Source organism: Myiozetetes cayanensis, unplaced genomic scaffold (genome assembly GCF_022539395.1).
Source record: "Myiozetetes cayanensis isolate MyiCay16 unplaced genomic scaffold, myiCay2020 scf6-25, whole genome shotgun sequence".
In the NCBI taxonomy this organism is placed as follows: domain Eukaryota; kingdom Metazoa; phylum Chordata; class Aves; order Passeriformes; family Tyrannidae; genus Myiozetetes; species Myiozetetes cayanensis.
Window position 1 is genome coordinate 7,671,056 of NW_026087853.1, and position 25,866 is coordinate 7,696,921.

Genomic DNA, 25,866 nt, shown 5'->3' on the forward strand with positions numbered 1-25,866 from the left:
AACTGGCCCAGCCATGTGCAAAGACCTTTGAAATATTTCATTTAAAGAAAAATCAAAGTGAAGTTAACACTACAGCAACTTTACAGCATTCACCCATGATACTTTCTCCATTGAGTGGTTCCTCATGAAAAGGAGAAGGCAATGAAAGGACAAGCATGCAGTAATTTTGTAGGACTTGGCTCAGTCAGTTTTCTCCTCAAAAGATGCCAAGAAAACAGGGCAGCCTCCATCAACTGATGCTGAAGCAACATAGAACATACTCCATATAAAAAGGAGAATCCAGAAGGGAACACATTTCCTCACAGGCTTACAGTGATTCAGTAAAACCTGAGCAGAATCTTTCAATTCAGCACACCAACAGTCTGGATCAGAGTGCACAAAGCCATTTTAGAGGTGTCTACTTCAAGAATCTTTTAACCAGAGCACAGAAATGGCTTTTTTTCCTTCCTTCCATACATTTTAGCAGCTTATTTCAAGCAGAAGATAGCATAAAAGCCAGGCTTCATTTTCATGTTGTTTTTCAAATTTTGTCTTTTACTGAATTAACTTCCATGTGAATTTTTCCATGTAATCCACATATTCCTATAGTATTTGCTACAGAGCACGGGATCTTTGCAAAAGTCAATGATTTTCAAAACATCTCCCTTAAGTTACACAAAAGTTTCACAAACACCCAAATAACTGCCTACATCAGAAAACACCAAGTTTGGATGCCAAGAAGGTGAAGGAAAACTCTTACAGTCTCCTTTTCTTTCTCCTCAAAACAGACCACGTGCAAATACAACCTAAAGCTGTGTCAAACCCAAAGTTAAAACAGACACGTTCCAGCACCAGACTAGGGTGTTTAGGTTTGCCATGCAGTCAATGAAGAGGCCGGCTCTGCCAGACGGGTGGTTGCTCCCAACAAAACCAGGTGTCTAAAGCAGCAGGATGAGTCACCCTCTGGTAGAGCTTCTTGGCTATTTAATGGCTGGTCTTTTTCTAAAGGCCAGTTAAACCAGCTTCCTTCACACTACCGCATGCAACGCATATTCCTGTATGGCTTTGAGCTCTTAATAGCCACGGTGATGTCGTGCTTTAATACACAATTGAGAAACTCACTATAAAATGCCCTGAACATTAACAGTAGGTACACAAAACCTGCTTTAAACTAGCCCTCATGGGTTAAACTAAACTGATTTCCATTACTCAAGACAGACACTTCCTTACATACTCTTCTGCAATCTTGCACTGAATCCAGTTGTACTTCCAGTCAAAAAAGAACGGAGGTTTAGAATACTGCTTGCATCTGCAGGTTCTCTTGATGCTCCTACATTGTACCTAAGGGACTGTTATCCTAGTAAGAGCTACTTTATTTGAACATCTGACCCCTAAACCAGCTTTTAGCTCAATGGAATCCCTCTGACATACTACCAGTCTAATGCACAGTATCCTGGAGTGCTGTACATGACAGGAGTGAGCAATCAATAATTTGAGAACTGAGCTGCCTACTTCCACCGTTCAGAACAGGAGTAACTGCATCTTGTTTGCAGATACACATTTAAATGCCTCTGGATTGAGATTTTTCAGATGCAGTTATTTTATGAGCAATAACTTTACAGTCAGTAAAGCTGGTTTTATACAGTGGGACTACTAGCAATCAAGTTGTATCAGTGGGATGTTTTCTTCCATTGCACAACCCTCACCTGCCCTGTTGCATAGACGGTTTTAACAGACCCTCGTAAGCACTGGGTACAGTTCAGAATCACTACTTTTCGTTCAGCTGCTTTCTTCAGTTCTTCCAGCACATCCTCTCTGTTGTTTGGGGCATTGCCACTTCCATAAGTTTCAAGTACAATGCCTTCAATTGGAGGCTGAAGAAAGGCTTTTACCTGTTTAAAAACAAGACAGGGAGGAGAGACAAAAGGTATGTTTAAAGTCACCTTAAAATTTTCATGTCTGGCACAGCATTTTTAAAAATGGTCTATTCCTGTTATAGTCTTAAAGGCTCTTATGCCTTATAGTCTTCTTATGCCCTTCTGTGCTCCCCATTTGCAATAAGTGAGACTGTAGAATAAGCTTTAAAAAAAAATGAGAACTTCTCTCTCTAGCTTCCTTTAAGATTTGTAGAGTCATTACCTGAGTGTGAAAAAGGATGCTATTGTTCAAGGGCCATTAACAGGTTATACTGTTGCACTGTTTGGTAGAACAAAAATGTAGATTTACACTCATGAAATAAAAGTAGAATTATTAACTGAGATTAGAACTCCCTACCCTTGCCCAGATTTTTTGCTTTAGCAAAGATTTTTGTTAACCAATGTCTGCCTAAGAGAGAGAGTGTTTCACCTTTCAGGAAAGAACATTCTAATGAAGTCTGGAGTTTTTTAACCCAAAACCCAATTCATTTAACACAAGGAGGGGAAAAAAAAAAAAAAAAGAAGCACTAATATATATTCTGGGCCAGTTGATAGTAGGTTTTTTTGCCTCACTGTAAGAAAATGCCTAACAAAGACCTCTTCCTAGAAAGATGTATTTTAAACAACCTAGATGTTTCCTTGCTGATCACATTGCTAAATGCAATACACTGTAAACCCCCATGAGGCTAACTATGCAGTTGGAGTTTTATTGCTAATATACCACCCCCTCTGTCTTTCCATCTGTTCATATTCACCTAAAAAGAATGGTGATATAATTGAAGAGTGCTGCTTAAACTACTGAATTCAATTTAAGATGGCAAGAGCCACAAAAGACCTGTCAATTCAATGGAACTAATATTAGACAAAAATTTAAAGACTAATCTACCTAAAATCACAGTCTGCAAAAGAGTTCCTAAAGGCAAAAAAAAATCCCACTTCTCATTTTCAGCTCTCTGTGAATGCTGAGGGTCATGGTAACCACCAGTGTGAGACAAAATGAACCTTTAAAAAGAAGCGTGAGTTGTAGAAATAATCACACTCCACCCACCATATATTGTATTCTTTGACAAGATATCTATTAATATGCCTCAATATGCAGCAAGAGAGCACTTTCCTGGTCATTGTAGCCTGCATCTGTCTACAAAACCACACCTGACCTATTTATGAGCCCTGATAAGAAATTAATTTTAAGTTTCAAAGCCCAGGTAGCTTACACAAAAGATATCCGAAAAGCTTTTATCAGTAGTTTATGGTATCTAAAAATAACCTTTGAAAGAGCTGATATTTAAAAAAAATGTTTATCAGAAGAAGACAGATCCTTTCCTTTCCCTCCAGAACCCCAATCACTGCTACAAACAATGCAGCTTTCCTACTCCAGGTAACTAATCAAGTATTTGAGTGTCACTTCACCCATTTCCAAAATGTAGTGGTGGCACTTACGGCAGCAGCCGTGATTCCTGGGAAGATTCGCAGAAGTCCAACATTCCTGTTCATATTGGTGTGAACTCGAAATTTCTTTTTGGTATTGGCTCTCCACACTGTTTCCCAGTTTACTATGAAGAGAAATGGCCTTTTTAATTTAATATTAGCACATACTATCAAGTACACCTGTAGTACTTCATGATTGCAACTTTGTTTTTAAAACTGTTCTTATGTACAGAATTCATGAAAGACAGTGTATTTTTTACAGAGGAAATGAAGGCCCATTTAAGACAGCAGAAATAGCAGCTGATCTAACACACCTTATTTATTAGGTGCCACAAAGTATATCTTTAAGACCACATTCAAGTCAGGCTCAACTGTTTTATATTTTAACTTTAATTCCAAAATAGTCTGGATTCCAAGCTATATCAGTATTACTAGTCAATATTCACAAGCTAGTGCCCTTCAAGGAGATATTTAAGATATATGCTTGCTTCAATTCATAGCATTTTACAGCAAAGACTTCTGAAATTGATATTTTAGTCAGTGACCATTAGTGATCAAGATGATCTATCAGACACAAAGCTGTATACCTCTACTACAGTCTCTTCAAAAGAGAAGTCTGCTTGCTCATATGAAAAGCATATGAGCACTAAACCTGATGTCTTCTTGATGCTGATCATGTCCTGTTAGTGCCACCTCTCCCAGTTCAGAGTGCTCATGCAAGTCTAGCACAGGTGAGACATTCACTTGTCATACACTGACCTGAGTTCCGTTGTTATGTAGTTGGCCTGATACCAGCCTGGATTCATGATCAGAAAACAGAGCTTCATCTTCTCACACATGAGAGATGACAAATGCAGTTACTGTTGCTGCTAATCACCTCCAGAGTTTATTAGGTAGTTACTAACGATTAAATAAAATAGCAAGGATTCAATTAACTCCGATTATACATTTGGAGCCAGAAGCCAGCTGTTTAACTAATAGTTTGTTTGCGTTGCATTATTAGAAGCCAAGTCATGCATTATTGATTTCAAAATTTTACTACTTCAGTGTAGGAGCACAGCATTTGTAGCGCTGACGGCTCCTACAAGGCAGTGGAAGAGGTTTAACAAACAGCAGCCAACAGCTCAGAGCGTTGTGCTTCAATGAAAACAGACCATGCTGTAAAGCTGCTGTTTCCCCATTGTGAGTTAAGCTTTTCAGATTTTGGAGAAACTCCCAAGCAGCAAGACAGATAAAAGATCTGCGTGCATAATACTGACTTGCTCTCAGCCATGCAGAGAGTTACGCACACCAATTACTTGAAATCAGCAGACAGCCACTTGCAAAAAAAAAAAAAATTCAGAGTACATTTAAAAGCCTCCATTGAAGCCTACTCTCTTGCCCTCTTACTAGAGATACTAAAAACTACACAATCCATTAAGTCAGGACAGAAAATAGCAGTCTCCTATAAGATTTTATGAACTTCCCTTTCCTGTCGTGGTGCCCTGTCAGCAACTAAAGCCTCTGTTTGTTCCTTCTAAAAACTGCCATACGTCATTAAACAGGTCACAAGCAGTTGGCCTGGCATCATGTTTGTCCAACCAGCACACTGAATGTTTGTCACACTGCAGCACATGGATTCCTAATGCCCTGGGATTGGGAGAATTGAAATACAGACCACTTCTACAGTTTCTTTCTCTGTGCTAGGCTGTCCATCACAATTCTGAAACTATCTGGCTGGACTTAATATTTATCCAAGTAGCTCTCAGGGGCTTCCATGAGCTTTCTAGAGCAAGTTAGAGACTTTCAGGAGGTATATGGGTAAGTGCAGAAGCCATGCATTTGTGGTGCATGAGCTTCATAGGCCTGGTTAATGATGTTAAGAGGCAGCAGCGTCATGCAATAAATCCATTCCTCTCAACTTTCTAACACACAAGTTAATTCTTTAAAAGCAGCCTCCTCTACAAGAAGGGATAGCAATAAAATTGTATCACAGCTTGCTTTCTTTTATCCTCCATAAGGTAGGAGTCCCTGCCAAAACTTCACAAATGCATACTACTATGTTTGGCAACTGTCAGCATCCCTAATGCCTGTAATGAACTTGAAGAATGAACTGAGTAAACCTGCCTTGGCATGGATCACTAAGATACTGCCAAAAGCAGAAGACCAAGGAAAGAGATCAGAGGATAGGTTCAGAAGTCAGACCTATACCAGGCCTATACCTGTACTCTTGGAGTGCACTCTACCAAATAATATATCATCTCCAAGATAAATTTAATGCATGCAGACATAGTATAGTGATGTAATTCCAAATTGTACTTAAAAAAAAAAAATAAAGATTGCCTCTGAGTTAACATTCGCTTGGTCATGAACCTCGTCAGCCTACATAACGTGTTTGGTGCTGCAGACTCCACAGATGTCAGTTTTCCATTAGCCAAACAAGTCTAAAAGGCAGAACAAAAGGCAAATGTGATGCAAGTGCCAAAGACAAACAAATATACATAAAAGTCCAACTTCACCTGAGATTTATTCAACTCTGTTGAATAAGTGAGGCAGAGCACCATGTAGGGGAAAAAAAAATTAGAACACGCCTTTTCCATCCTGAATCTCAAAAACTGCATCCCCTAAAAGGAACAGTATTTATGTCACATAGCTAAGTTCAAGCATCTTCATTGTACTGAATAAACCAGCTGTCTTGCAGCCTACGGTCATACCAGACAGCAATCTTCTTTTCTTGGTTAAATAATTAAAAAAAAAAGTAAGAATCCTTAAAAATCCTTAAGTAGGAAACTCATATACAAGCAAGTGAACTACAAAAAGCTGTCTCTATTGGTGTTTGTAACAGTTTTTTTCCTGTGGATGAGTGACTAATTAGGGATACTCATGATAGCCCAGAAAACTGACTTGGAGGGCCTGTGCTTGTAAAGAGTTTAACTGATACAGTGTACTGCATTATGTAAATACAGATGCAAAGCTGAGGAGCAAAGGTAAGCTAGCTACTGGTGTGGCACAGCAGCAAGTACGCTTTTTAAAGCAATGTACATAAAATAAAGGTGTAATGGCTATTTATATACTGTATCCAAAATGGCTTGGGATAGATTGCATTATTCAAGGAAACTGCATTCAAGATGTTAAAGCCTTTTGTTTACTCTTCCAAACCATCACATAAACAATAGTCTGATTTTCCAGTCTCCCCCTACTTACCAAACACTATAGCCTTTAAAATTACAGTCAAAAAATCACGTCCTTATCTTATGCAGGTTTACTATCATACACACGCACAGAGAAATATGGTGAGAGGATTAGTGCAGAAAAAAGTCAACGTGACTTATAAATAAAATAAAAAAGAGAAGCAGCTCTACACAGATCAGAAAGCAGCAAACCCCCTCAAGTTGTCAAAGGGTGCCTATGCCACAATGCAGGTTTCAACTTATAATGGGAGAGCAGCAACTCAGAGCGACACCTCCCTTAGGAGTGGTGACTGAATTCCGAGTTATGAAATCAAACAAGAAATACAGCTTTTGTTGATTGCAGAGCTCCAGACAAACAGCAGCACTTTCTTCTCATCCTTCTCTGCAGGGCTACGGGCGAGCCCTACCATTATATAAGCTGCCCCAGCACTCATTACAATTCATGTCGCAGCCAAGGGGTGGGGAGCACAGGCCAACCTATGGCTGCAAATTCCTGAAGGAGGAGGCAAGCTAGCATAGACCCCCTTTTTTGGCAGTTTGTTTAAAAAAAAAAAAAAAAAAAAAAGAAATCAAAAAATCGACACACGTCTATGGTCGTTGCAACAATCAATATACCCACTTAGAACAGAGCGGGGATGGGGACTGAAGGCACTCCAGTGAAGAGAGCTGGCATTTGCCATAATACACAAATGACCTGGGCTTTTTATATAAATAACCAGAACTGCCAACCAAGATGCAGACTTGGCCAGTAACTAACAGCTTTTCTCTAATGAGACTGGTGGGTAGATGAGCCCAAAAGAGCCCTCTAACCTTCTGCTGCTGTACCACATCTGCACACACAGTCACACGGGCTGCTTGTCCCCTGCACAAGTTGTTTCTCATCATATTGTCCTGTACATGTGCACCACTCCCAGAAGTTACATGCATCTGTTATGAAGAAAGTCCAGCCACAGTAACAAAGCAAGTTTCATGTGTGCTTCATTAGGACAGCCAAGAATAGAGGAGAGTAATCAGTTACGAAATATACTGAGAATCTTTACACATTTCAAGTGAAAGAGTCCTCCTTGTCTCTCCTGTTTTTGAAGTATAGGAATTTTGAAGTATAGGAGACAAGAGAGTCCTTGTCTCTCCCATTTTCAAAATATGGGAGAAATAAGGCAAGGTTTTTTATTTGATAGGCTTTGAGATTTTAGGAATATTTTTGGTTATTTCTATATGTACCACAATTGAAATGTTTCTGTGATTCTGTGATTTCTGATTCTGCTGCGAAAGTGTTTCCCACCAGCACTGGGTTCTTACTAAGCTCAGGAGAGGGCTAGAATTTTTCACTTCTTACGGGAGTTGATTGTGCTAAGTTGAAAGTCTTGAGGAAGCTGACACACTTACTCGTCTAAAGTTGGGTAATGGACTCTCAAGTGTTGCTAGCATAGCTAAGGATATAGCCAAGAATGCAGTCAGTTATGGAATTAGAAATCCACTAGGAGCCTCACCTAGAGAGGGGACAGGGTGAAAAATGGATATCAAAAATGAAGAAGAGAGCTGCAAGGGTGAGGGAGGGAAGAGGACTAAGCTTCTCCCTCTCAGCTCTACCTCTGAAGTAGATACACGCTATGCCTACCCGTGAACAGCATGTCTTCTCCTCATTAATGTGTACCAGCCTATGATCCCATTACAGTTCCCACTTCCTCCATCCTGCCACTTCTCCCCTTCTGCTTCTCTGGAATTTTCATTCCCAGCTTTGTTAGAACTGGGAAGCCTGAGGAAGAGTTTCTGCACGTGGCCTACTCCTCCTGACATCCTCAGGCTGCTCTCCGTAACGCTTAATCAGCAAGAGTCAGCCCTGTCTCCAGGAGGATTAAGACACATTACATAAAGTCATTTGGAAAAAAAAAAAGTAGAAAGATGTTAAATTTGTTTGATTTGTTCTTGGATTTGTTGTTAGATTTGTTTTTAAAAGCCCAAGTGGTTTCTTGTCTCCATGAAAGCTTCATACAAGGACTGTACAAGCAAACTCAAGACAGACAGTGATGTTTCAAACAATTACTTTGGACAAAATAAAGCAGCACTCGTAGACTGCCCATACTATAAACTATGTTCTTTCAAAATGAAACAATCCTTCAACAGTGACACCGTCATCTTGGATAAATGATGCTACTCTAACTGGGTAATCAACTGAAGCAAATAAAAATAGAGCCTATCACACCATCAGTTTTTAAATCAGAAATCCCCACTGATACCAATGAGGCATTTACTGAAGACATAATGGGAGCCAATATGGGCCAAGGGAAGTGCTTAATAACTTTCTCATTTTTCTACTCTGGACAAGGAATCACAAAACAGTTCATTCAAATCCAAGAGAGAAATAGCACACAATTTGCAGCTTGATTTCATTATTGATCAGTCAGTAAAAAGAATTTATTTATAGCTTATTTGATGCAGTTAATAAAAACTCAAGAAATAAGATTCCCCCTATTTACTGCAGCAATCAACTGACAGCATTTCTGTTGATTTCAGACACATCCTCTTTGTCACAGCACAGTAACACAACAGTGGCAGACTCTCTACCTGAGAGATGTCTTACAGGCAACTACAGTACTACACAGGCTTCCTCAGTTCTTATGTGGCTGCTACAATCACAGCACTCTGATCCTGAAACTTGGTTAAGTAATTCCCACTCATTAAGTGGAAGGGTAAGTTTATTTTTCCAAATTGCAGAATGTCTTTCTCAAGTAGTAGAAACCATCATAAGGGCACGTTGCATGGCACAGGGCTAGAGCTCCTACTGTCACTAACGGCACCTTAGCAAAAGAATTGAGGAACACCCTCCTGTTCCCATTTTTTTTGTAATAATGGAGATTTTGATCAAGTCCTGCTCCTATTTAATACCTAGTCTACCCAATAACATGTTGTATTTTTTCAAAACTGTCCTTTAGCATATTTTTTGGCAGCTCCTCGTTTGGCTAGATTCCAAATTTGTCTCTCTTCTCCCCTCTCCAAAGAAAGGGTGCCATTTATACAAGAGCAGCCATCAACATATTAATGACTTTGCAAATGAGTACTGAAACCTTCACATAGTTTTTCCCTTCCTTAAGAAACTGACACAGAGAAATTACAGGGAGCCTGAGAAAGTTTTGGGGAAAAAACTTCATACAATGCATATTTTAAGTCTGCTGTTTTCAGTGTTCTTGCAGTTCAGACAGGTCCTAAATATCCAGTAAAACATCTTACACGTTGACATGCATCAAACAGAGAATCTGTTGAAGCTGCAAGTACTCTGCAATGACTTCTTTGCTTGACTTCAGAGCCCAGCATGGTCGTTAATGAGATTAAACTCTTTGTTCTTTCAGTCCTCACTCCCTCATTTTTATCTTTAGACCAAGCATTTTCATGACACAGGGGCGACATTCCCTCTGGTTAGTCTGGATCTTCAGTCAAAGTCAGTCTAGCTCACATCTATATTCAACAGATAAATGCAGTTGAGTCGCAAAATCTCAGTCGTACTAATATTTCAACAGGTTCAGAGCAGATGGAGTCAAGCTAGAGAGCTTCCAAAGATATTTTTGAGATTAAAAACGACATTTCAACTACATAGGTACAGATCCTTTTCAGCTTTTCAGTTCTATTGCATGTGGCATAAATTACACGGTTTAAGAGATGATGTTGCTTACTTGTAATATCAACCTCAGCATTTGCAAGTGGAGGCAGGTTAGGTGAGGAAAAGGCATTGAAACTCCCAGCATCCACCTTAGTCACCCTATTTCCCCTGTACAGTTTATTATAAAAATACAGGCACACCTGCAAGACAAGTAAAGAAACAGGTCTATGAATAAGCCAGTAATTAAAAGATGCTGCAGATAAATACTGTAGTCCGTCCTTTATAAAGTGTTTTCCAAATGTTTAAAGCAACTCAGAGGCTAGTAGATGTTTACAAGTCTAACCCTTTCAAAAAGATTTGGCACATCTGTCACACATTGGTTTAAGAATTTAAGAACAAAACAAGTTAAGAGCTAACTAGTTTCATAATCCTCTCATGAGACATAGTCTAGGAGACAGAAAATTTGCCTGAGTCCATTTCAGAAATAGAGGAAAGAAACAGTGGACTTTTTAATACATTCATCAGTTATGTATAAATTCAGATCCAAAACATAACAAAAGGCCTAGTGAAAATGAGGATAACTTTCAAAAGAGTTACCACATACCACCATAAATAATTACGTTCCTTCTCAAAGCTCCCAAAGTTTGTCAATTAGAACATGAAGGAAGAGATACCTCAAAGCTGTTATCAGTTATTAAGATCTGGGCCAGTCAGCTATTGTTGTTGTCTTACGAGAACTGGCTTTGGGAGCACGGCAGAAGTGAAATGAGGTGTAACCTGACCCTTTTTCTCTCTGATTTTTGGGCTGCACAGTACAAAAATCTTTAAAGGCAGGGTGTTGAGACTATGGAAGTACTTCCATGTCCATTAGAAGTAGCGCTCTCGACACTTCAGTCTTCAGGAACTAGAGGTGAAAGACATTCACACCAGTTCTAGAGCAACTACAGAATTTCAAAGTAACATTCAGTTAAAAAACTGACTTCAAAGTGTTTCAGACCCCACATATGTGCAAGACAACTTCTCATTTCAAGTCTGTTGCAATGTATATTTCAGACTTGATAGGCTTTACAGATTGTAGATGAGCAAATGGGATATGACCCATGCAAAACCAACACCTGCTTTGCTGCAAGGACTGTTACCTCAGTGGAATCCATTAATCTTCCTGTTTAAGTGCAAGTCCTTACTGCCTACCGGATATTTTGTGTATATGTGTCCTGGCTAGAGGGAGAAATGAAGCTGCTGAGATGGTCCTCCCAGGCAAACAGACCTCAGGAATGACGAACTGCCCAGCCATCAGCAATGCCCCCAGAAGGTTGTCTCGGCCGTCATTCTGCAACTCGTATATGGGCACCTGAAGAGCAGAGACTGAAATTACACCCTGGCCCTTATGTAAAGCCTACACAGCAGAGAAAATGAATCCAACTTATGCAATACAAATACATGAATAATTTATGTAATAATGATTTACGACAAAAAAAGTTTCCTTCATCCAAACTATTTTAGACTGCAACAGATGGCAAGATTTCTCCCTGTGCTTAACAGACTTTTATAATTTCAGTGCTTAAAGACTGATACAGAGATGATTCTGGTGTGATTAAGCATATTAAGACTGGTTCAGGAAAAATATAAAAGCTAGAGAGAAGTCATGGTTAAAGTGACTGAGCATGGGAGAAGTGATGATACAGAGAAAAAGCAACAGCCCCAGATCACGCAGACCTGTCACTGTGGGCTTCACAACAGCTCTCTTGCACCATCTTTCCTCACAGTATAGAAAAACTGAGCCAGCAGGTTATTACTGACAGAAAAGGGCAAGATTAAAAACAGAAATTTGGTCTGCTGAGTGACGACTTCCATGCCTTTTCAGATTGCCTCTTTATTAAGTGAGAGTCAGAGCTCCTTTCAGCAATGAAAAAAAGGAATCACATGCTCCCTTGCTGGATCATGTGTCAGGCAGATCTCCAAGAAATACAGCCAAAAAGAAAGCAAAACCTTGACTGTGATGTATCACGACTAGACTGCCCCACGTCAAGAAAGTAAGTGGGAGCCTACTCCTTCCTATACTTTTGTATTTTGACTTCAAATAGACCACATGTGAAAGGGAAGTTATGAGACTGGGGAGGGGAATTTTACGGTACGATGTTTCATCTCTCCTTTGTGATTAGAGCTGTATTTTACACTCCAGCAAGCTATTCTAGTAAGACAACCCCTCCCCCTCAGACAATATGCAAAGGGCTGATCTCCAGCTCAGAGAATGAAAATTAATAAATGCAGTCTTCAGAGGAAAGGAAACAGACCATATTAGATGCTTTTGGAATAGAAATGATCAAAAATGCATCTAATGCATAGAGTTTATTAAAAAAAATTATAAAAATGCAACAATGAGTAACATAAGTCAGGATAACAGCTGATGAAGTAGAAAACAATAAGCTTCAGGGCTTTAAAAGGAAAAAAAGACAGCTAACAACCAGCGGCCACCTGAGGCTGGAGAGATGCTTCTCATATAAACCGATTAATACACAATGGCCAATGACAGGCTCTTATATCTTTCTCTGAAGCATCTGGCCCCAGCCATAATGAACTACAGGTCTGATTTGGTACAGAGTTGTAAAGTCATTAATGATAAAATTACGGGGCAGACCCTCAGCTGGTGAGCCCGTCAGTTCTCACTGATTTCTGTGAGCACTGTGAGCATTCACCCTGGCCAGGGGCCTGCCCTGCACTACTAAGCTATACAGTGATAATCAGGATACAACCAAGCCTTGCATATAAAAACCAAAAATGAGGCTTCTTGCTTCAACTTCAAATCAATTCCATTACCTGAGATCCTGTCAGAACAACAGTTTTACCCAGGTTCTCACACATGAAGGATAAGGCTGAAGCTGTGTATGCCATAGTATCAGTACCATGAAGGATCACAAAACCATCGTACTTTTCATAGTGCTCCTGGAGATGGAGAGACAGTTTTCACATTGTTAGAGCAATGCACTGGCACCAGCAAGTGAGGTACATAGTGCATTAATTTCACAGATGCAGGCAACATCACATAATACTTTGAAGGGTCCTGGACACATAATTCCTCCTAAAGTTATCCTGTTTCCAGTTTAAATAAAATTAAGGGTTAATAGGTCACTAAGCACTAGAGCCAGTAATTCTAATTATGGAACAGTCAAAGAGATTGTTCCATGTATACATATTAATGCAGCATTTTTAAACCAGAAGACTGCTAATTAGGAAAAGCTTAGCAATGGCTTTAAACAGGAATGTTAACATATGCAAATTAGTCGTATAGTCTGATTTCTTGTTGCCGCTTTTACTTTAGGGATTACACCATTTACAGGAACAGATTAGGCAAACCAGGGCTATCATAACATACAAAAAAACCAGCCCATTTAATCTGAGTGGCAGACAGGCAAACTGCCAGTGTCAGAGTGCCCTCTTCTGATGGAAAGTCATCCTTTCCGTAGCAGAAAGTGGTGAAGAGGCTCCTTGTTCATTAATGGGCATTCACTTGCTGGTTTTTGAGAAGTCCCTTTAGACTATAAGGCACGTGCAGATGTAAAAACGAATTTTATAATATTTTTAGTCTACATACAATTCCACACAGGAGTTTTTAAAATGCAAAGCCATGAATCACACAGCTCATCCTATTAGAATAAAATCATCTGCTGGCTTGTGGAGGAAAAAGAAATTGGTTCCTCTATTTTAAGGGTGATGCGCATAATAAATGCTGTAGTGAGAGACACTGACGTCTCTGATGTAATTTGGTAACATGGAAAGGACTTCATAGAACTCTTAAGCAGACATATGAAGGGCCAGTGAGGGGGGGGGAAGGAGGTTTGCCATAGAATTAAACAAGATTTTCTTTAATTTATGCTTCTTATGTTACAGTAGGCACACACACTTGGCATGTCCTGATAATAAGGTCACCTCCAAACTCGCCTCTATGTTTCTACTTGTCCTTTTGCTATTCCTTCACTGATACTCATGTGTACCTGTTGCTACCTGCTGAAGTTTCAGGGGATTTCTGCTTATCTCTAACAACTGAGCCAACACAACAACTGCCAGCATTGCAAGATCTTTCAGTTCACCAAACTATAGCCTGATGCAAAAAGCATGGTGCAGATATTCACCAACAGAGTAACAAGGTTAGTGGGTTTCAAGAAGGGCCAAGATCACAGAAATAGCCACTTGTCCTCTCTAAATCAGTATGCTCACCAATGTTTTCAGCCTCATGAACCTTATTACATGCAAAAGAACATAGTTTGGTTTAAGCTTCACAATTCATTTTTAGGGTTTTTTTAATAAAAACTAATCTGCCAGTAAGGACGAAAGGCAAATTCTCCCATGTTCAATGTGGGATTGCTTCCCTCTCCTGGAACTGGGCTTTTCCCAGCTGCACCCCTGCTCCATCCTAGAGGCTTTCCATTTACACACCAGCTCCACCTCTTCTTTGCCCTGGCAAGATGCATTTGATAGGGGAGGCAACCTCCCTAGTTTGGTGGTTTCAGGATGAGAGAGCCTAAAGGGGGAAGACTGTTACCTGGATCTTCAGCATCACTCCCTGCATTATTAAGCTGTTCACGTGCTTTGCTACTGTGTGGTCGAAGAAGGGAATTTACACTATAAAGCCCCACTATCGCAGAGAGAGCAGGAGGGGAAGAGCAGTATCTTCCTAGTCCCACAGTTATTTATTTCTAACAGCTACATATGAATTCCTGGTGTGAAGCATTTGAAGTGTTTTGCATTTCTGCTTTCTTAAAAGCACACAGCTACGTTCAGACACGGGGACAGGAGCAGAGAAATGCTGATTTTTATTAACCCAGGAAAGGTTGTAATGAATTCAACTTTATATGAAGAAATAAATAGGGCTTTAAACATGTCTTACTGTGGAAAAACCTAACATTTTTTTTACTAGATGCAAAGTCAAAGCTACTCAAGTCCATGTGTCCAGTGTAAGAAAGGCATGAAGATATGAATTTATTTTCTATGTCAATAGCCAACTATTAAACTATTTGAACATTCAAAGGATGTGTAACTAAGAAACCTTCAATTAAGTTACCTACACTTAAGGATTTTATTCAACATTTTTGGACAGTGAATTAGAGCCAACATTTTAAAACACATCGACCTACATATTACATATCTTATTCAATTATAGCTGTAATTTTTCTACTTATTTTATTGTATGGGATTATGGCATGGCTTATCATTGGAAGAACTATATAACTTTAAGAAATTTGCAACATTTTCAAAAGAAAAAAAATTCAGCAAACCTTGCAAGTGCAGCACTTGTTACTTTGCAAGTAACTAAGTAAAGTACTTAACATTTATATTTAAAGAAACATATATACGTATCACACTACTGAATTATCTTGCTAAGCATACTGGATATACTGCTGGCTTTGTTTAAGTGACAAATGAACTCTTAGCCCACATCATAGTACCTCAAGTTTCTTTGCAATTTTGGCCCAGTCTTCTGGTGTCATGTTGGAAGAATCAAGCAGTGGTGAGAGCTCGAGGATTGTGTAAAAGATTCTTTTGTTTTGCTTAGAGACACTGTGAAGAAAGAGAATTGGAAAAAAAAAATTCTTAGAATTCTTGGAATTCTTATCATCTCATCATTTTTGATTTTTTCTCTGAATCATCAGATTTTACCCTTTACCTTCCCATCCTCCAAATCTAGGTGAAAAAAAGGTCTTAAATTTGGAAATTAAATTCCAAAGTTTAGAAGTTCATGGCTTGATGAAGTTTAAAGCACAAACACCTAAATTTCATTTAATAATAAATAAAATTTGGGAGGTAGAGAGGAGCTGTCAAAACTAAAGTCAGAAAAGACAAACCAGGACTTACATTGTTTAAGTTTGTTACTGACTTCTAACAGAAGCTAATACGAAGCCTTAAGGTCTAAAAATGCCTCATAAGCTGTTGAGAGGAATCTATAAAGCTTCCAAAATTTTTAGGGGGGACACAACAGAAGAGTTGCAACAACTGTGTCATCCTTTGATAAATATAAATAGATACCCTATAATAGACACTCTTTCCTGACACAAAGGGTATCTTAAGGGCCTTATGACTAAGATTCACTTTTGTGGCTCTGAGTAGATCCATTAATTTTTTCTGACCTCAGATTTCAGAATAAAGTTCTCTTGGTTCTTCAAATGAACTGTCGCCTTTGCCAGTAATAGGCCAACTTTGTAAAAGCCCAGTCCCAGCCTATTAGACCTGCTGTCACCTTGTTATGGAAGTCTAGTCTATGGTGCCAGCTATACCTTGTTATGTGGAGTTTGAGGATGTGGTAATATCAAAGATCTTAAAATACTGCCATAGGCTGAAAACAGAGACCTCAGGACCATAAACAACTCACTGGTGATCAATTACTGGCCTTTAAACAAGTGCAACCTTGACAGCTGGGAAACGACTGCTCCAAGTATAATAAAAACAAGACTTAGCAACAATGCACGGCAAAACAATTCCATTCTAAGCCAAAACCAGTCAGGCAACGGGATAAAGTACCTGTGGGGCTGAGGAATGTAATTATCTCAAATGTCATGCAGTGTGTAGCCCAGCAGACAGAGACCAGGGATTAAAAAGTTTTTAGATACTCAAATATCTTACAATCCCAAATTTGGGGGTGACTTATCAAAGGCAATGATGCCTATGGAATCACAGTGGATTTTCTTAGCTCTAAGCATGCTGTCTGCTCTCCTGCCTTCAAGGACCACGGCTCTCCCTTCCTCTACCTGCCTGTCTGAAGAAACCTTACTCTTCCAAGACCTTTGATTTGGCATCCAAATGGACTGCACATAGAGCATGTGTTATACCCCACCAAAAAAATGCCACAATTACCTTTCTAACCTCTCAGAATAAAGTCAACTATGTATAAATTCAATTTGGCAGTTTAGATTTGGGGTAATAAAAGAACCCTAGTACTAATATTTTCTGCTACCTTTCTGAAGCTTAGAAGATGAAAGAATATCCACCATTTTCATCCATTCTTAGATGAGCTGGAATATGTTTCTATTTCCAAATGCTGTGGTCAACATGCTGCATGCTCTTGTAAAAAGTCCCTCTCCATCTTCCTCGTAGGCTCCCTTCAGGTACTGGAAGGCCGGAATTACATCACCCAAAGCATTCTCTTCTCCAAGCTAAACAAATCCAATCTCTCATCCTTTCCTCATAGCAGAGCTGCTCCATCCCTCTCATCATCTTAGTGTCCCTCCTCTGGGCTTCCTCCAACAGCTAAATGTCCTTCCTGTGCTGGGGACCCCAGAGCTGGATGCAGTGCTCCAGGTGGGGCAAGAGTGGAGTGGAGGGGCAGAATCCACTCCCTTGCCCTGCTGCCCGCACTGCTTTTGATTCAGCCAAGGATACAATTGGTTTTCTGGGCTGTGAGCACACATGGCTGGCTCACATCAACCTCTCACCCACCAGCATCCTCGAGTCCTTCTCAGCAGGGCTGCTCTCAATCTGTTCATCCCCCAGTCTGTGTTGATACTGGGGGATGCCCTGACCCAGGTGCACCACCTTGCACTTGGTCTTGTTAAACCTCATGAGATTCCCATGAGGCCCCTTCTCGAGCCTGTCCAGGTCCCTCTGGATGGCATCCCATCCTTCAGGTGTGCCAACAGCACCACTCAGCTTGGTGTCACCTGGGAATCTGTGGAGGGTGCACTCAATTCCTTCATCTGTGACATTAAAAAGATATTAAATGACACCGATCCCAATATGGACCCCTGAGGGACACCACTTGTCACCGATGTCCATCGGGGCTCTGAACCGTGACCACTACCCTCTGGATGTAACCATCCAATCAATTCCTCATCCACTGAACAGTCCACCTATCGAATCCATCTCTCTCTAATCTCTCACCCAGGCACAGAGGTGAGGCTGACAGGGTAGTTGTTCCCAGGGTCCTTCTTTCAACCGTTTTTAAAGATGGGTACAATATTTCCCTTTTTCCAGTCGCCTGAGACTTCTAATAAATTCTGCAGACCCACTCCCTTTATGAAACCTGTAAGATTGTTACAGACAGCAGAGAGTGTATTTAAACAATGTGTTTAAACTGACATACTGTACCTAAGAAGTTAGAATTCACACGAAAAATTGCCTTGCTGGATATCACAGTTACACATGCTAAGAGTAAAACTGGAAGTCAGATTGTAAAGAAAGCTCCCCTGAGAATGCACTGTCTAAATAAAACACAACATACCAACAGAGAAACCAGACTTGTCTACAACTTTTGATGCCTCCTCTAAAAAGAGAACATATAATTCCTCTTACATTGACGTTACACACAGATATACAAAGTTCACAAAATACTCCTATTTTCTCCCCTCAGGAACTCACAATATTTCTCAACCATCTAGTTAAAATATCACTCGGCTAACAAAAAAGACAAAATGGCAAATTGCCATGACTAACCTCCAGAAACAGCACTCAGCAGTGCCAGAAAAACAAGACAAGATTGGTTTCTAAACCTCAGGTTTTTGACGGGAATGACCATTTTAAGCTCTTCTGTTCTTCATGGAAAAGATGTGCCAGGAGAAGTATATTTAGGACTCAAATGCGTATATTAGGGAGTTTTGTTTTGTTTATAATCCCTTAAAGGATTTAAAAGCTATTAAAGCACAGAATCATCACAGAGCCACATTTTTCTTAGTGTAAGCACCGTATTTAACACAAACTATATGTTCCTATAAATACTGCTGCACCAGGAGTCCATTAGTTTTCCCTTTACTACTTTTCCTGCTATCTGCCTTTTAAGTGGTTACTTTTAAAAGTTTTACATAGAGACCTCAATACAAAGTAGACAGAAATTAAACCTTACATTTTCTTTGAATATCCTGGTTTTCTCTTTAAAGATTAATGAATATTCATTTTTACTCTTACAGCAAACCAGCTATACTCCCATTTAGTTTTGAATGACTGTGTAAAATCACCCTTTGTGCAAAGCTAACATGTTTACAGGGGTACAGTCATTCATCACAGCTGGGGAATATTTCAAATTAGCATACTGCCCTCTAAATAAAACCTATAAGCTTATTAATCTTCGTCCAACAGTTAAGAAGAAATGCAGATTAATTATAAGCCCATTGCTTATTATCATAATGTTGCATAAATCTGGGAAAAACAATCAGCTTTTAGGGCTTTTAAAAACAGGACTGCAGAATTAAAGCATGAGGCCTATTCACAGATGCATTAATTACCTGCTACTTTTTCAGACATATGCTGAAGATAATTCACATGGACCTGTATGTAGTTTTCTTATGTATGTAGTTTCTGTAGAATATTTGTATGTTTGCACATCAGCAAATTAATACAAAAAAAACAAGGAAAAAATGTAGGACTAAGCTGCCCAGAACAGTTAATTGTTGCCTAACTTAAAACTTACTTCTCAGGCAGTTCTAAGGCACCTCATTGCAAATATACCAAAACACAAATTTTCTATCATGTCAGACATGGTAGATTTTTTTCCTTTTAAACCAATATAAGCATTTTTGCTAATCTCATCATGGATTCTTCATGTTAAATGTCTGGACGTGTAATTATCTGAAAATTAACACAATACTTCCTAACTCTCCCTCTCCCCAAGGAAATTGTACTTACGGGAGCACCAGTGTGTTCTCTGGAAATTCATGGGAGGTGTCCAGTATTGTTTCCTTGGCATATGCCTCATCATGCAGCATCGGCATTTTTTTCAAGCTGTTTACCAATTTATTGGCCTCAGGAGCAAGTCCTTAAAAATAAAGAATAAAGGAAGTAAATAAAGGGGTAGGGATGGAAGCAGGCGAATGGCACAGTAAGGAGGGAAGAAGTTACACTGCAGTTTGCTCATCCTTCCAAATTTAATTTAAATAGTCTACTGCCAGTTTAAAAACATGAAAATTTGATATAGCTAATAAATTTCCATGCAGTTATCCTTTTCTTGACTTGAAATAAAGAAATCCTTTATTTAAAAAAATAATGTTTCAAATCTCTTCCATATCCAATATTTACGCTTTATGTATTTTTAATTGTTGCTTGTCTGCAAATACCGATCAGCAACAGGGAAATGGAGCCAATTTTTGCAACTGTAGCAAAAAGCTACTATTCTCTTTTACATATGCCATAGTTATTATTGCTATTACTATTACTTTTTGGTGGCAAAAGACTTGCAAAGCACTGAGTGTTGTTTTATACTATCAGGTTGTGATACAGACTAGATACTTTCCACTAGGAGGTTTAGGACTGAACATCTGAACTGACAAGATGTAGAGAAGGTGCATAAACTGCTGAATAGAAAAAGTTGAAAGTGTGGATGCATCTCAAGCTCTGCTCACCCTCTCCCCTCCTGTGATTGGGGTCTGTCCCTCTGTGGCAGGGGCCCTAAAACAGCTGTGACTTAAACTAGCCTATGAATACAGTCAGTGCTTGGTGGGCCTGCAGGTGTCCTGGATGCAACCAGGTATTTCAAAGAGTGCCTGTGTATATGTCTATATTAGCCAAAAAGGCACCTAATTTTTCAATCCTCAGCATCACAGAACTGAGTTCACTTGTGAATCCAACCTGCATCCCCTGATACCTTGTTTCAGGAATGACAGTGACAGTCCTGGCATCCAGAATCGGAGGCCACCCTGCTTTTCTGCAGTCTGACTTTTTGGGATGTTTTTCATTCAAGGAACTTCTATCAGAGGTACTTCCTTCTGGACTTCAAGACTCTACTGGTGTTACTGTCAAGTTCAGTTTAATCTCAGTGAATGTGTTTCATACCACCTGTTCAGATGGGGAACAAACTATCAAACCTCATTGCTCTACTTCTGTTAGTTCTAGTTATTTTTAATGTGAGGCCAGGCAATTCCCTCCTACTTCCTAGTTCTTTTTCTTTAAACATGACTCTCCTCCAAGTTAGCATCTGTAAATTTTTTTGCCTCACCTTCAAACAGTAAAGTTTATTTTACGTACTCCAAAACACAGAGAGTATTCTCAATAGTATTTTTATCTTTTTCCACTTACTTTCCAAGCTGATGGAAAAATCTTTAAGAACTCCCAAATCTCCCTCCTGGCTTGTCTTAAATGAAGTAGCAGGCCTCTTCATAGCCAACTTCCTCACAGGTCAGCAACAGCATTTGAGTGGATTTGTTTGGATTCCTGCCAGAATTCTTTGTTTTGCAAAACATACTTAACACACTTTCAAGCTTTGGGTGTTTCATTCATTCAGCTATAATCCCTGCTTTTCCTATTAAAGATGTTCCTAGCTTAGTCACAAATGGCCACTTCTGCTGCACTTGGGCATAGAGTCATTTTGGCTCGGAAATGCAACCCAGTTTCAAGTGTTTCCTGATTATTCTTCTGCTTGTCCAGTGTTATCTTGCTCTGAATATTGACAATGGATTAGACCGTTTATTTTTTGTGTTTGCCACAGGGAACTGGAGAGTTGATGCACTTTCATTTTCTTTAATCCCTTCTCTATAAATGGCAGTTTCTCATCTCTTAATCACTAATCTGTCAGGATTTTTCTCTAATTGCTTGCACTGAACATAAACCTTTTTTTTTTTAAGATGTTCTGCAGATGCACCCAAGATGACCCACTTACAACCTACGCAGTCCCCTACGTGCACCCACATCTAGCAGCGCTCTCTGCTTTGCAGCAGAGAAGCAAACACGGGGGAACTCAAGTGCAACTGTTTTAAGAACACTTCTACTTTATTATGCATGGAAAACAACTTTTGGGAGCCAAGCTTGTTAACCAAGTATTTGAAGCAACTTCACCCCTGCAGAGAAGAGGCAGGCTGTGCAACTTGTCCAAAGAGCTCTCATCAACTTCTGTCCTTTCCCTCTTTAGCTGGCCAGCCCGGGCAACACAAAGCAGGCAGACAAAGGCAGGACAGCAAACAAGCACCTGTGGCCAAGGAGAACAATCATGGTTCTGTCCCACCTACAGCTGAGGACTCTGCTTTTCACCCTGGTGCTATGGATAACACAGTTATAGCTACCTGCCAAATAAGATATCCTACAGCCTGTGCTGCTGCAGGGAACAGGGAGCTGAAAAACTCTGATGCAGTGAGGCTCTGCACCCAAGAAGCCACAGGCACTTGGGGAGAAGGACCATCCTGCATGATGAAATTATCCTCCAATCCTAACAAACTCGCCACGCTGAGGAATGCAAAGAACATTGCTAAGACAGTTTTGATGTATGTAATATCAATACAAATGGCACATACACCCCAAAATTAACAACTACATCTTGCAAAGGCAGAGAAGCAGAAAGCATTCTCCAAAATATTAATTTCAGCAGGTGTAGTCCTTAGAGCTTTCAGAAATGAGGTGCAGAGATTTCAAACAGGAAAATGTTTGGACTACAGCAGCCTATCCTTTGGCAGCCTAGTATGTCTAGAAAAGACAGATAAATAACTAAGTTACCTAGGCAGACTCCATTTCAAGACAAGTAATTTTCTAAGGGTATTTAGCTTAATTCTACTTGGATTTGTAGGCTGCTTTTTTCCTTAGTTTTTCAGGTAAAAGCCAGGAAAGAGATCCAATCCATACGCCCAAGGAAAAGATCTTCCTGAAGGCAGGAAGGCACCAGCCAGGAGGAGCATGAGCACAAACTTGATGGAAAGATCGGTATCACAGTAACCTCACTATGGAGTGCAGGAAGACTGTCTTTTTGAAATGAGCTCCTGATAAGCCAAAAGAAACTGCTGTAGGAGGAAATAAGTAGGAGGAAGACATTTTTAAAATGCACTGAAGTGGCTTGACAGCAAAATCATGAATACTGAGACAGCACCTAAGTCTGGCTGTCATACAACTCAAACTAAGAGAAACTAACTATTCATCCTCTGAAAATGACTCCTGTGCAGGTAGCCTATAGGTGTGCAGAAAGTCCAACAGGCCCAAGACATGCTGGAGTTGCCAGATGTGCACAGGTCAACTGCAGAAACTCTGCAGGAGGTATCATGTTGATAAATGACAGCTCCACATGTACAATGAGCCAAAGCAATGTGATTGTATCAGTCTTGTATATGCAGGAAGTTCTGCCCAGAAACATGTTGCTTGCAGGACACATTAGGCCTATCAAACCTGATTGATTTTAGAGTAATCCTTCTTCTCTCAACAACTGGAAAGGCCACAGAAAACCTTGTAAGCCTAGATAAAAATTAGTCAGGTAGAAACCTAGCTGGATCCCTTGACTTACAGCAGTTGCTGCTATGAAAGGCTTTGTGCAGCTCAAGGAAGCTACTTCTTTCACACTGCTTGCAGTAAAACACTTGTAGCTCTAGGTAGGATTGTAAACAGGCATTTATTTTCCATCCACAGGTTAATAAAAGAAATGAGCATCTATCGTTTGGGTTTTTTTTTTTCCCCTTAAAGCATGCTGCCTTTCCCATGCCCTTTCACCAGCCTCCGAACACTAAAGACTGCCAAATATTCTGAAAGAGGTACTCTGGCTGCTCTGCAGCTAGATCTGTGTATGAAAAGCAGGTCGAAACCCTCACCAGGATACAGCAAGTCAGCATCACTGGATCATGACTGTTAAGATTGTTTGCATATGCTTTAATGATTGACACTTGTTAACTAAAAGTAAAAAAAAAAAAAAGGCATACAAGATGAGAAGAGGTTATAGAGTTCATTTATAAAAGAATGAGACATGTGATTATAATTTATTTGCTTAAAGAGTCATTTGGGAAAGTGAGGCAATAAAAGCAGGAAATTATTTTAGTATAAACAATGCAAACTGAAAAAGGAAAGTCATCACGTGTCATTTGAAGTATGGACTTTTTTTTTTTACCACTTTGATAGATTAAACACAAAGATAACAGCCATTAAAAAAAAAAAAGCAGAGCACCACCTTAAAGCATCTTTCCTACAATAATAAGGAGCAGCCAATCACCATCTTCTAAGAAGAAACTATGTGTTAGAAAAAATCAAGCGTAGAAAGCTCCAAGGTGAAGCGCTAAGTGTACTCATTCTACAGATGAGCAGCAGAGACCCTATTTCAGGCAACTCTGAGGTAGGGATCACGAGTACCTACACTTCTGAATCTAGAGAGACACAGGCTCTCTTAGAAAGCCTGGGATGATCCACTGCTTTCCAAGTGAAAGAGGTAAGAAACTAAATAGATATTCATTTCAAAACTGGACTGATTCCCTCTCACTCCCACTCCTTACATTACACTGTTTTCCTTTAAAACAATGCTGGCAAATGTGCAGCCCTACAGCCAAGTCCGACTTGACTGAAATCCATTCTTTTCCCTGGACACATTACTTATTTGATGCTTCTGGCATCCCTTAGGACCTGTGCCTACTGAGTGAGGGTCTAGTGGTGCTTACCACTCCAATCAGCTTCTGTACTGGGGGCCTGGGCAGGTATCAGGTGAATTTTGGGCACCTATTTGCTGACATTTAGGGGCACCTGAAAACACATAGCATATACACATAGATAACTAAGAAGCTTTCAAATAAAATGCAGTCAGTATGCTGATATATCTCAGGGTTCAGTTTTGGATTTAAACATGTTTCAGCTGGTGGGAGGGGGTTTGGCATATCTAGCCTTCTCATCAAGGTAAGTCTCCCCCTCCCTTGGTAAGGTAAGGCAGAACTCTTCAATGATTTCCTGAAGGAAGCTGGTGGGAGAGCAGCAGAAACCTGCCCCGAGGCAGGTGAACACTGACGCTGTATCTGATCCCGCTCATCCTGACACTTGGCAGCGTGTTCGCTGCCACACTCGCATCAGCTGCCAGGTCACCACCGGAAAATCCTTGTCACGGGCACCAGCTCCAGCGGCCCACGCTCTTCCCAGCAGGAATGCCAGGCACATGCTCTCTGGGTAGCCAAAGAGACAGTGGCTCATTTAAGCCTAAAAACAGACTGCATGACTAGTACGATCAGGTTGGTTTCATTTTCAGTGCGCGAAGGAGGGCAGAAAGGACTCACGCTGCAGGAAACGCGTTGCCCCCTGCCAAAACCTGCTCCAGCTTAGCTGTGAGGTTCACAAGGATGCCCGTCAACTGAGCTGCGGAATTAACCAGCTGAGGGGAGCAGGGGATTAGAGGAAGGCTCGCACCCTTCTGGCACAGTAACAAGAAAGTGCCGGTATCCTGCACGGCGCCGGGTGTCCCCGCGGTGACAGCCCAGCCCAGCCCAGCCCAGCCCAGCCCGGCTCCCCCTGCCCGTCCCCCGGCCCCTCACCCTTGGAGTCCTGCACCATGCCGATGGTGCCGCCCGTGTTGATGACCAGCACCCGCGCCGCGGACTGGGCGGAGGGGGCCGGGGCGCAGCCGCATCCCGGGGGGCGCTCCCCGGCCAGGGCTCTGCTGAGGGAGCGTGGCCGTCCCGCCGCTGCCGCCTCCATCCCTCGCCGCAGGAACCGCTACCTCCCGCCCGCCGGCACAACGGGGAGATATAGGGCGGGCGGGCGGCGGGGCCGCCCCTTCCCAGGGGCGGGGAGAGCGGCCGTGCCCGCCCGCCGGAGCTCGGGGCGGCCGTGCGGGCTGCGGTGCCGGCGGGGAGAGGGGCCGGGCCGGGCCGGGCCGGGGCAGCCCCGGCACCACCCCCTGTACTTTGCGCCGCGGGGCAGCGCCAGCCCCGGGGGAACGTGAGAGCCCTTCGTGCTTAGAGGAGAAGCGAAGGGGCGATGCGATGGGGGCCCGGGGAGGACAAGTGGGGACACACGGCTCGGGATCAGCCCGGCGAGACCACCCTGTGTGGTCCCCTTTTCTCCACCCAGGGGAGGAAGGTGCGGACTTCCCCTGTTTACCTGGCTCAGAGGTGACCCGTGCCTGCCAAAGCAGGCAGCGTGG

At 41.1% G+C, this 25,866-nt stretch overlaps 1 protein-coding gene across 2 annotated transcripts in view; it reads right to left on the bottom strand.

Moving 5' to 3' along the window:
* Positions 1-25,460, bottom strand: part of ASPG (asparaginase) — a 46,632-nt gene extending 21,172 nt beyond the window's left edge. Inside the window, exons 1-8 of one of the 2 annotated variants that reach the window (XR_007631488.1) lie at positions 25,256-25,460; positions 19,695-19,824; positions 15,533-15,644; positions 12,906-13,031; positions 11,356-11,439; positions 10,162-10,288; positions 3,336-3,448; positions 1,686-1,871 (exon numbers count right to left, since the gene is read on the bottom strand). Coding sequence is in view for 1 of the 2 variants with exons in the window: in XM_050335866.1 (XP_050191823.1) it covers positions 1,686-1,871; positions 3,336-3,448; positions 10,162-10,288; positions 11,356-11,439; positions 12,906-13,031; positions 15,533-15,644; positions 19,695-19,824; positions 25,256-25,418 (1,041 nt within the window). In the remaining variant the exon portion in view is untranslated. The remainder of the gene's footprint in view (positions 1-1,685; positions 1,872-3,335; positions 3,449-10,161; positions 10,289-11,355; positions 11,440-12,905; positions 13,032-15,532; positions 15,645-19,694; positions 19,825-25,255) is intronic. The other variant, XM_050335866.1, reaches the window with a different exon arrangement.
* Between the last annotated feature and the right edge of the window lie 406 nt (positions 25,461-25,866).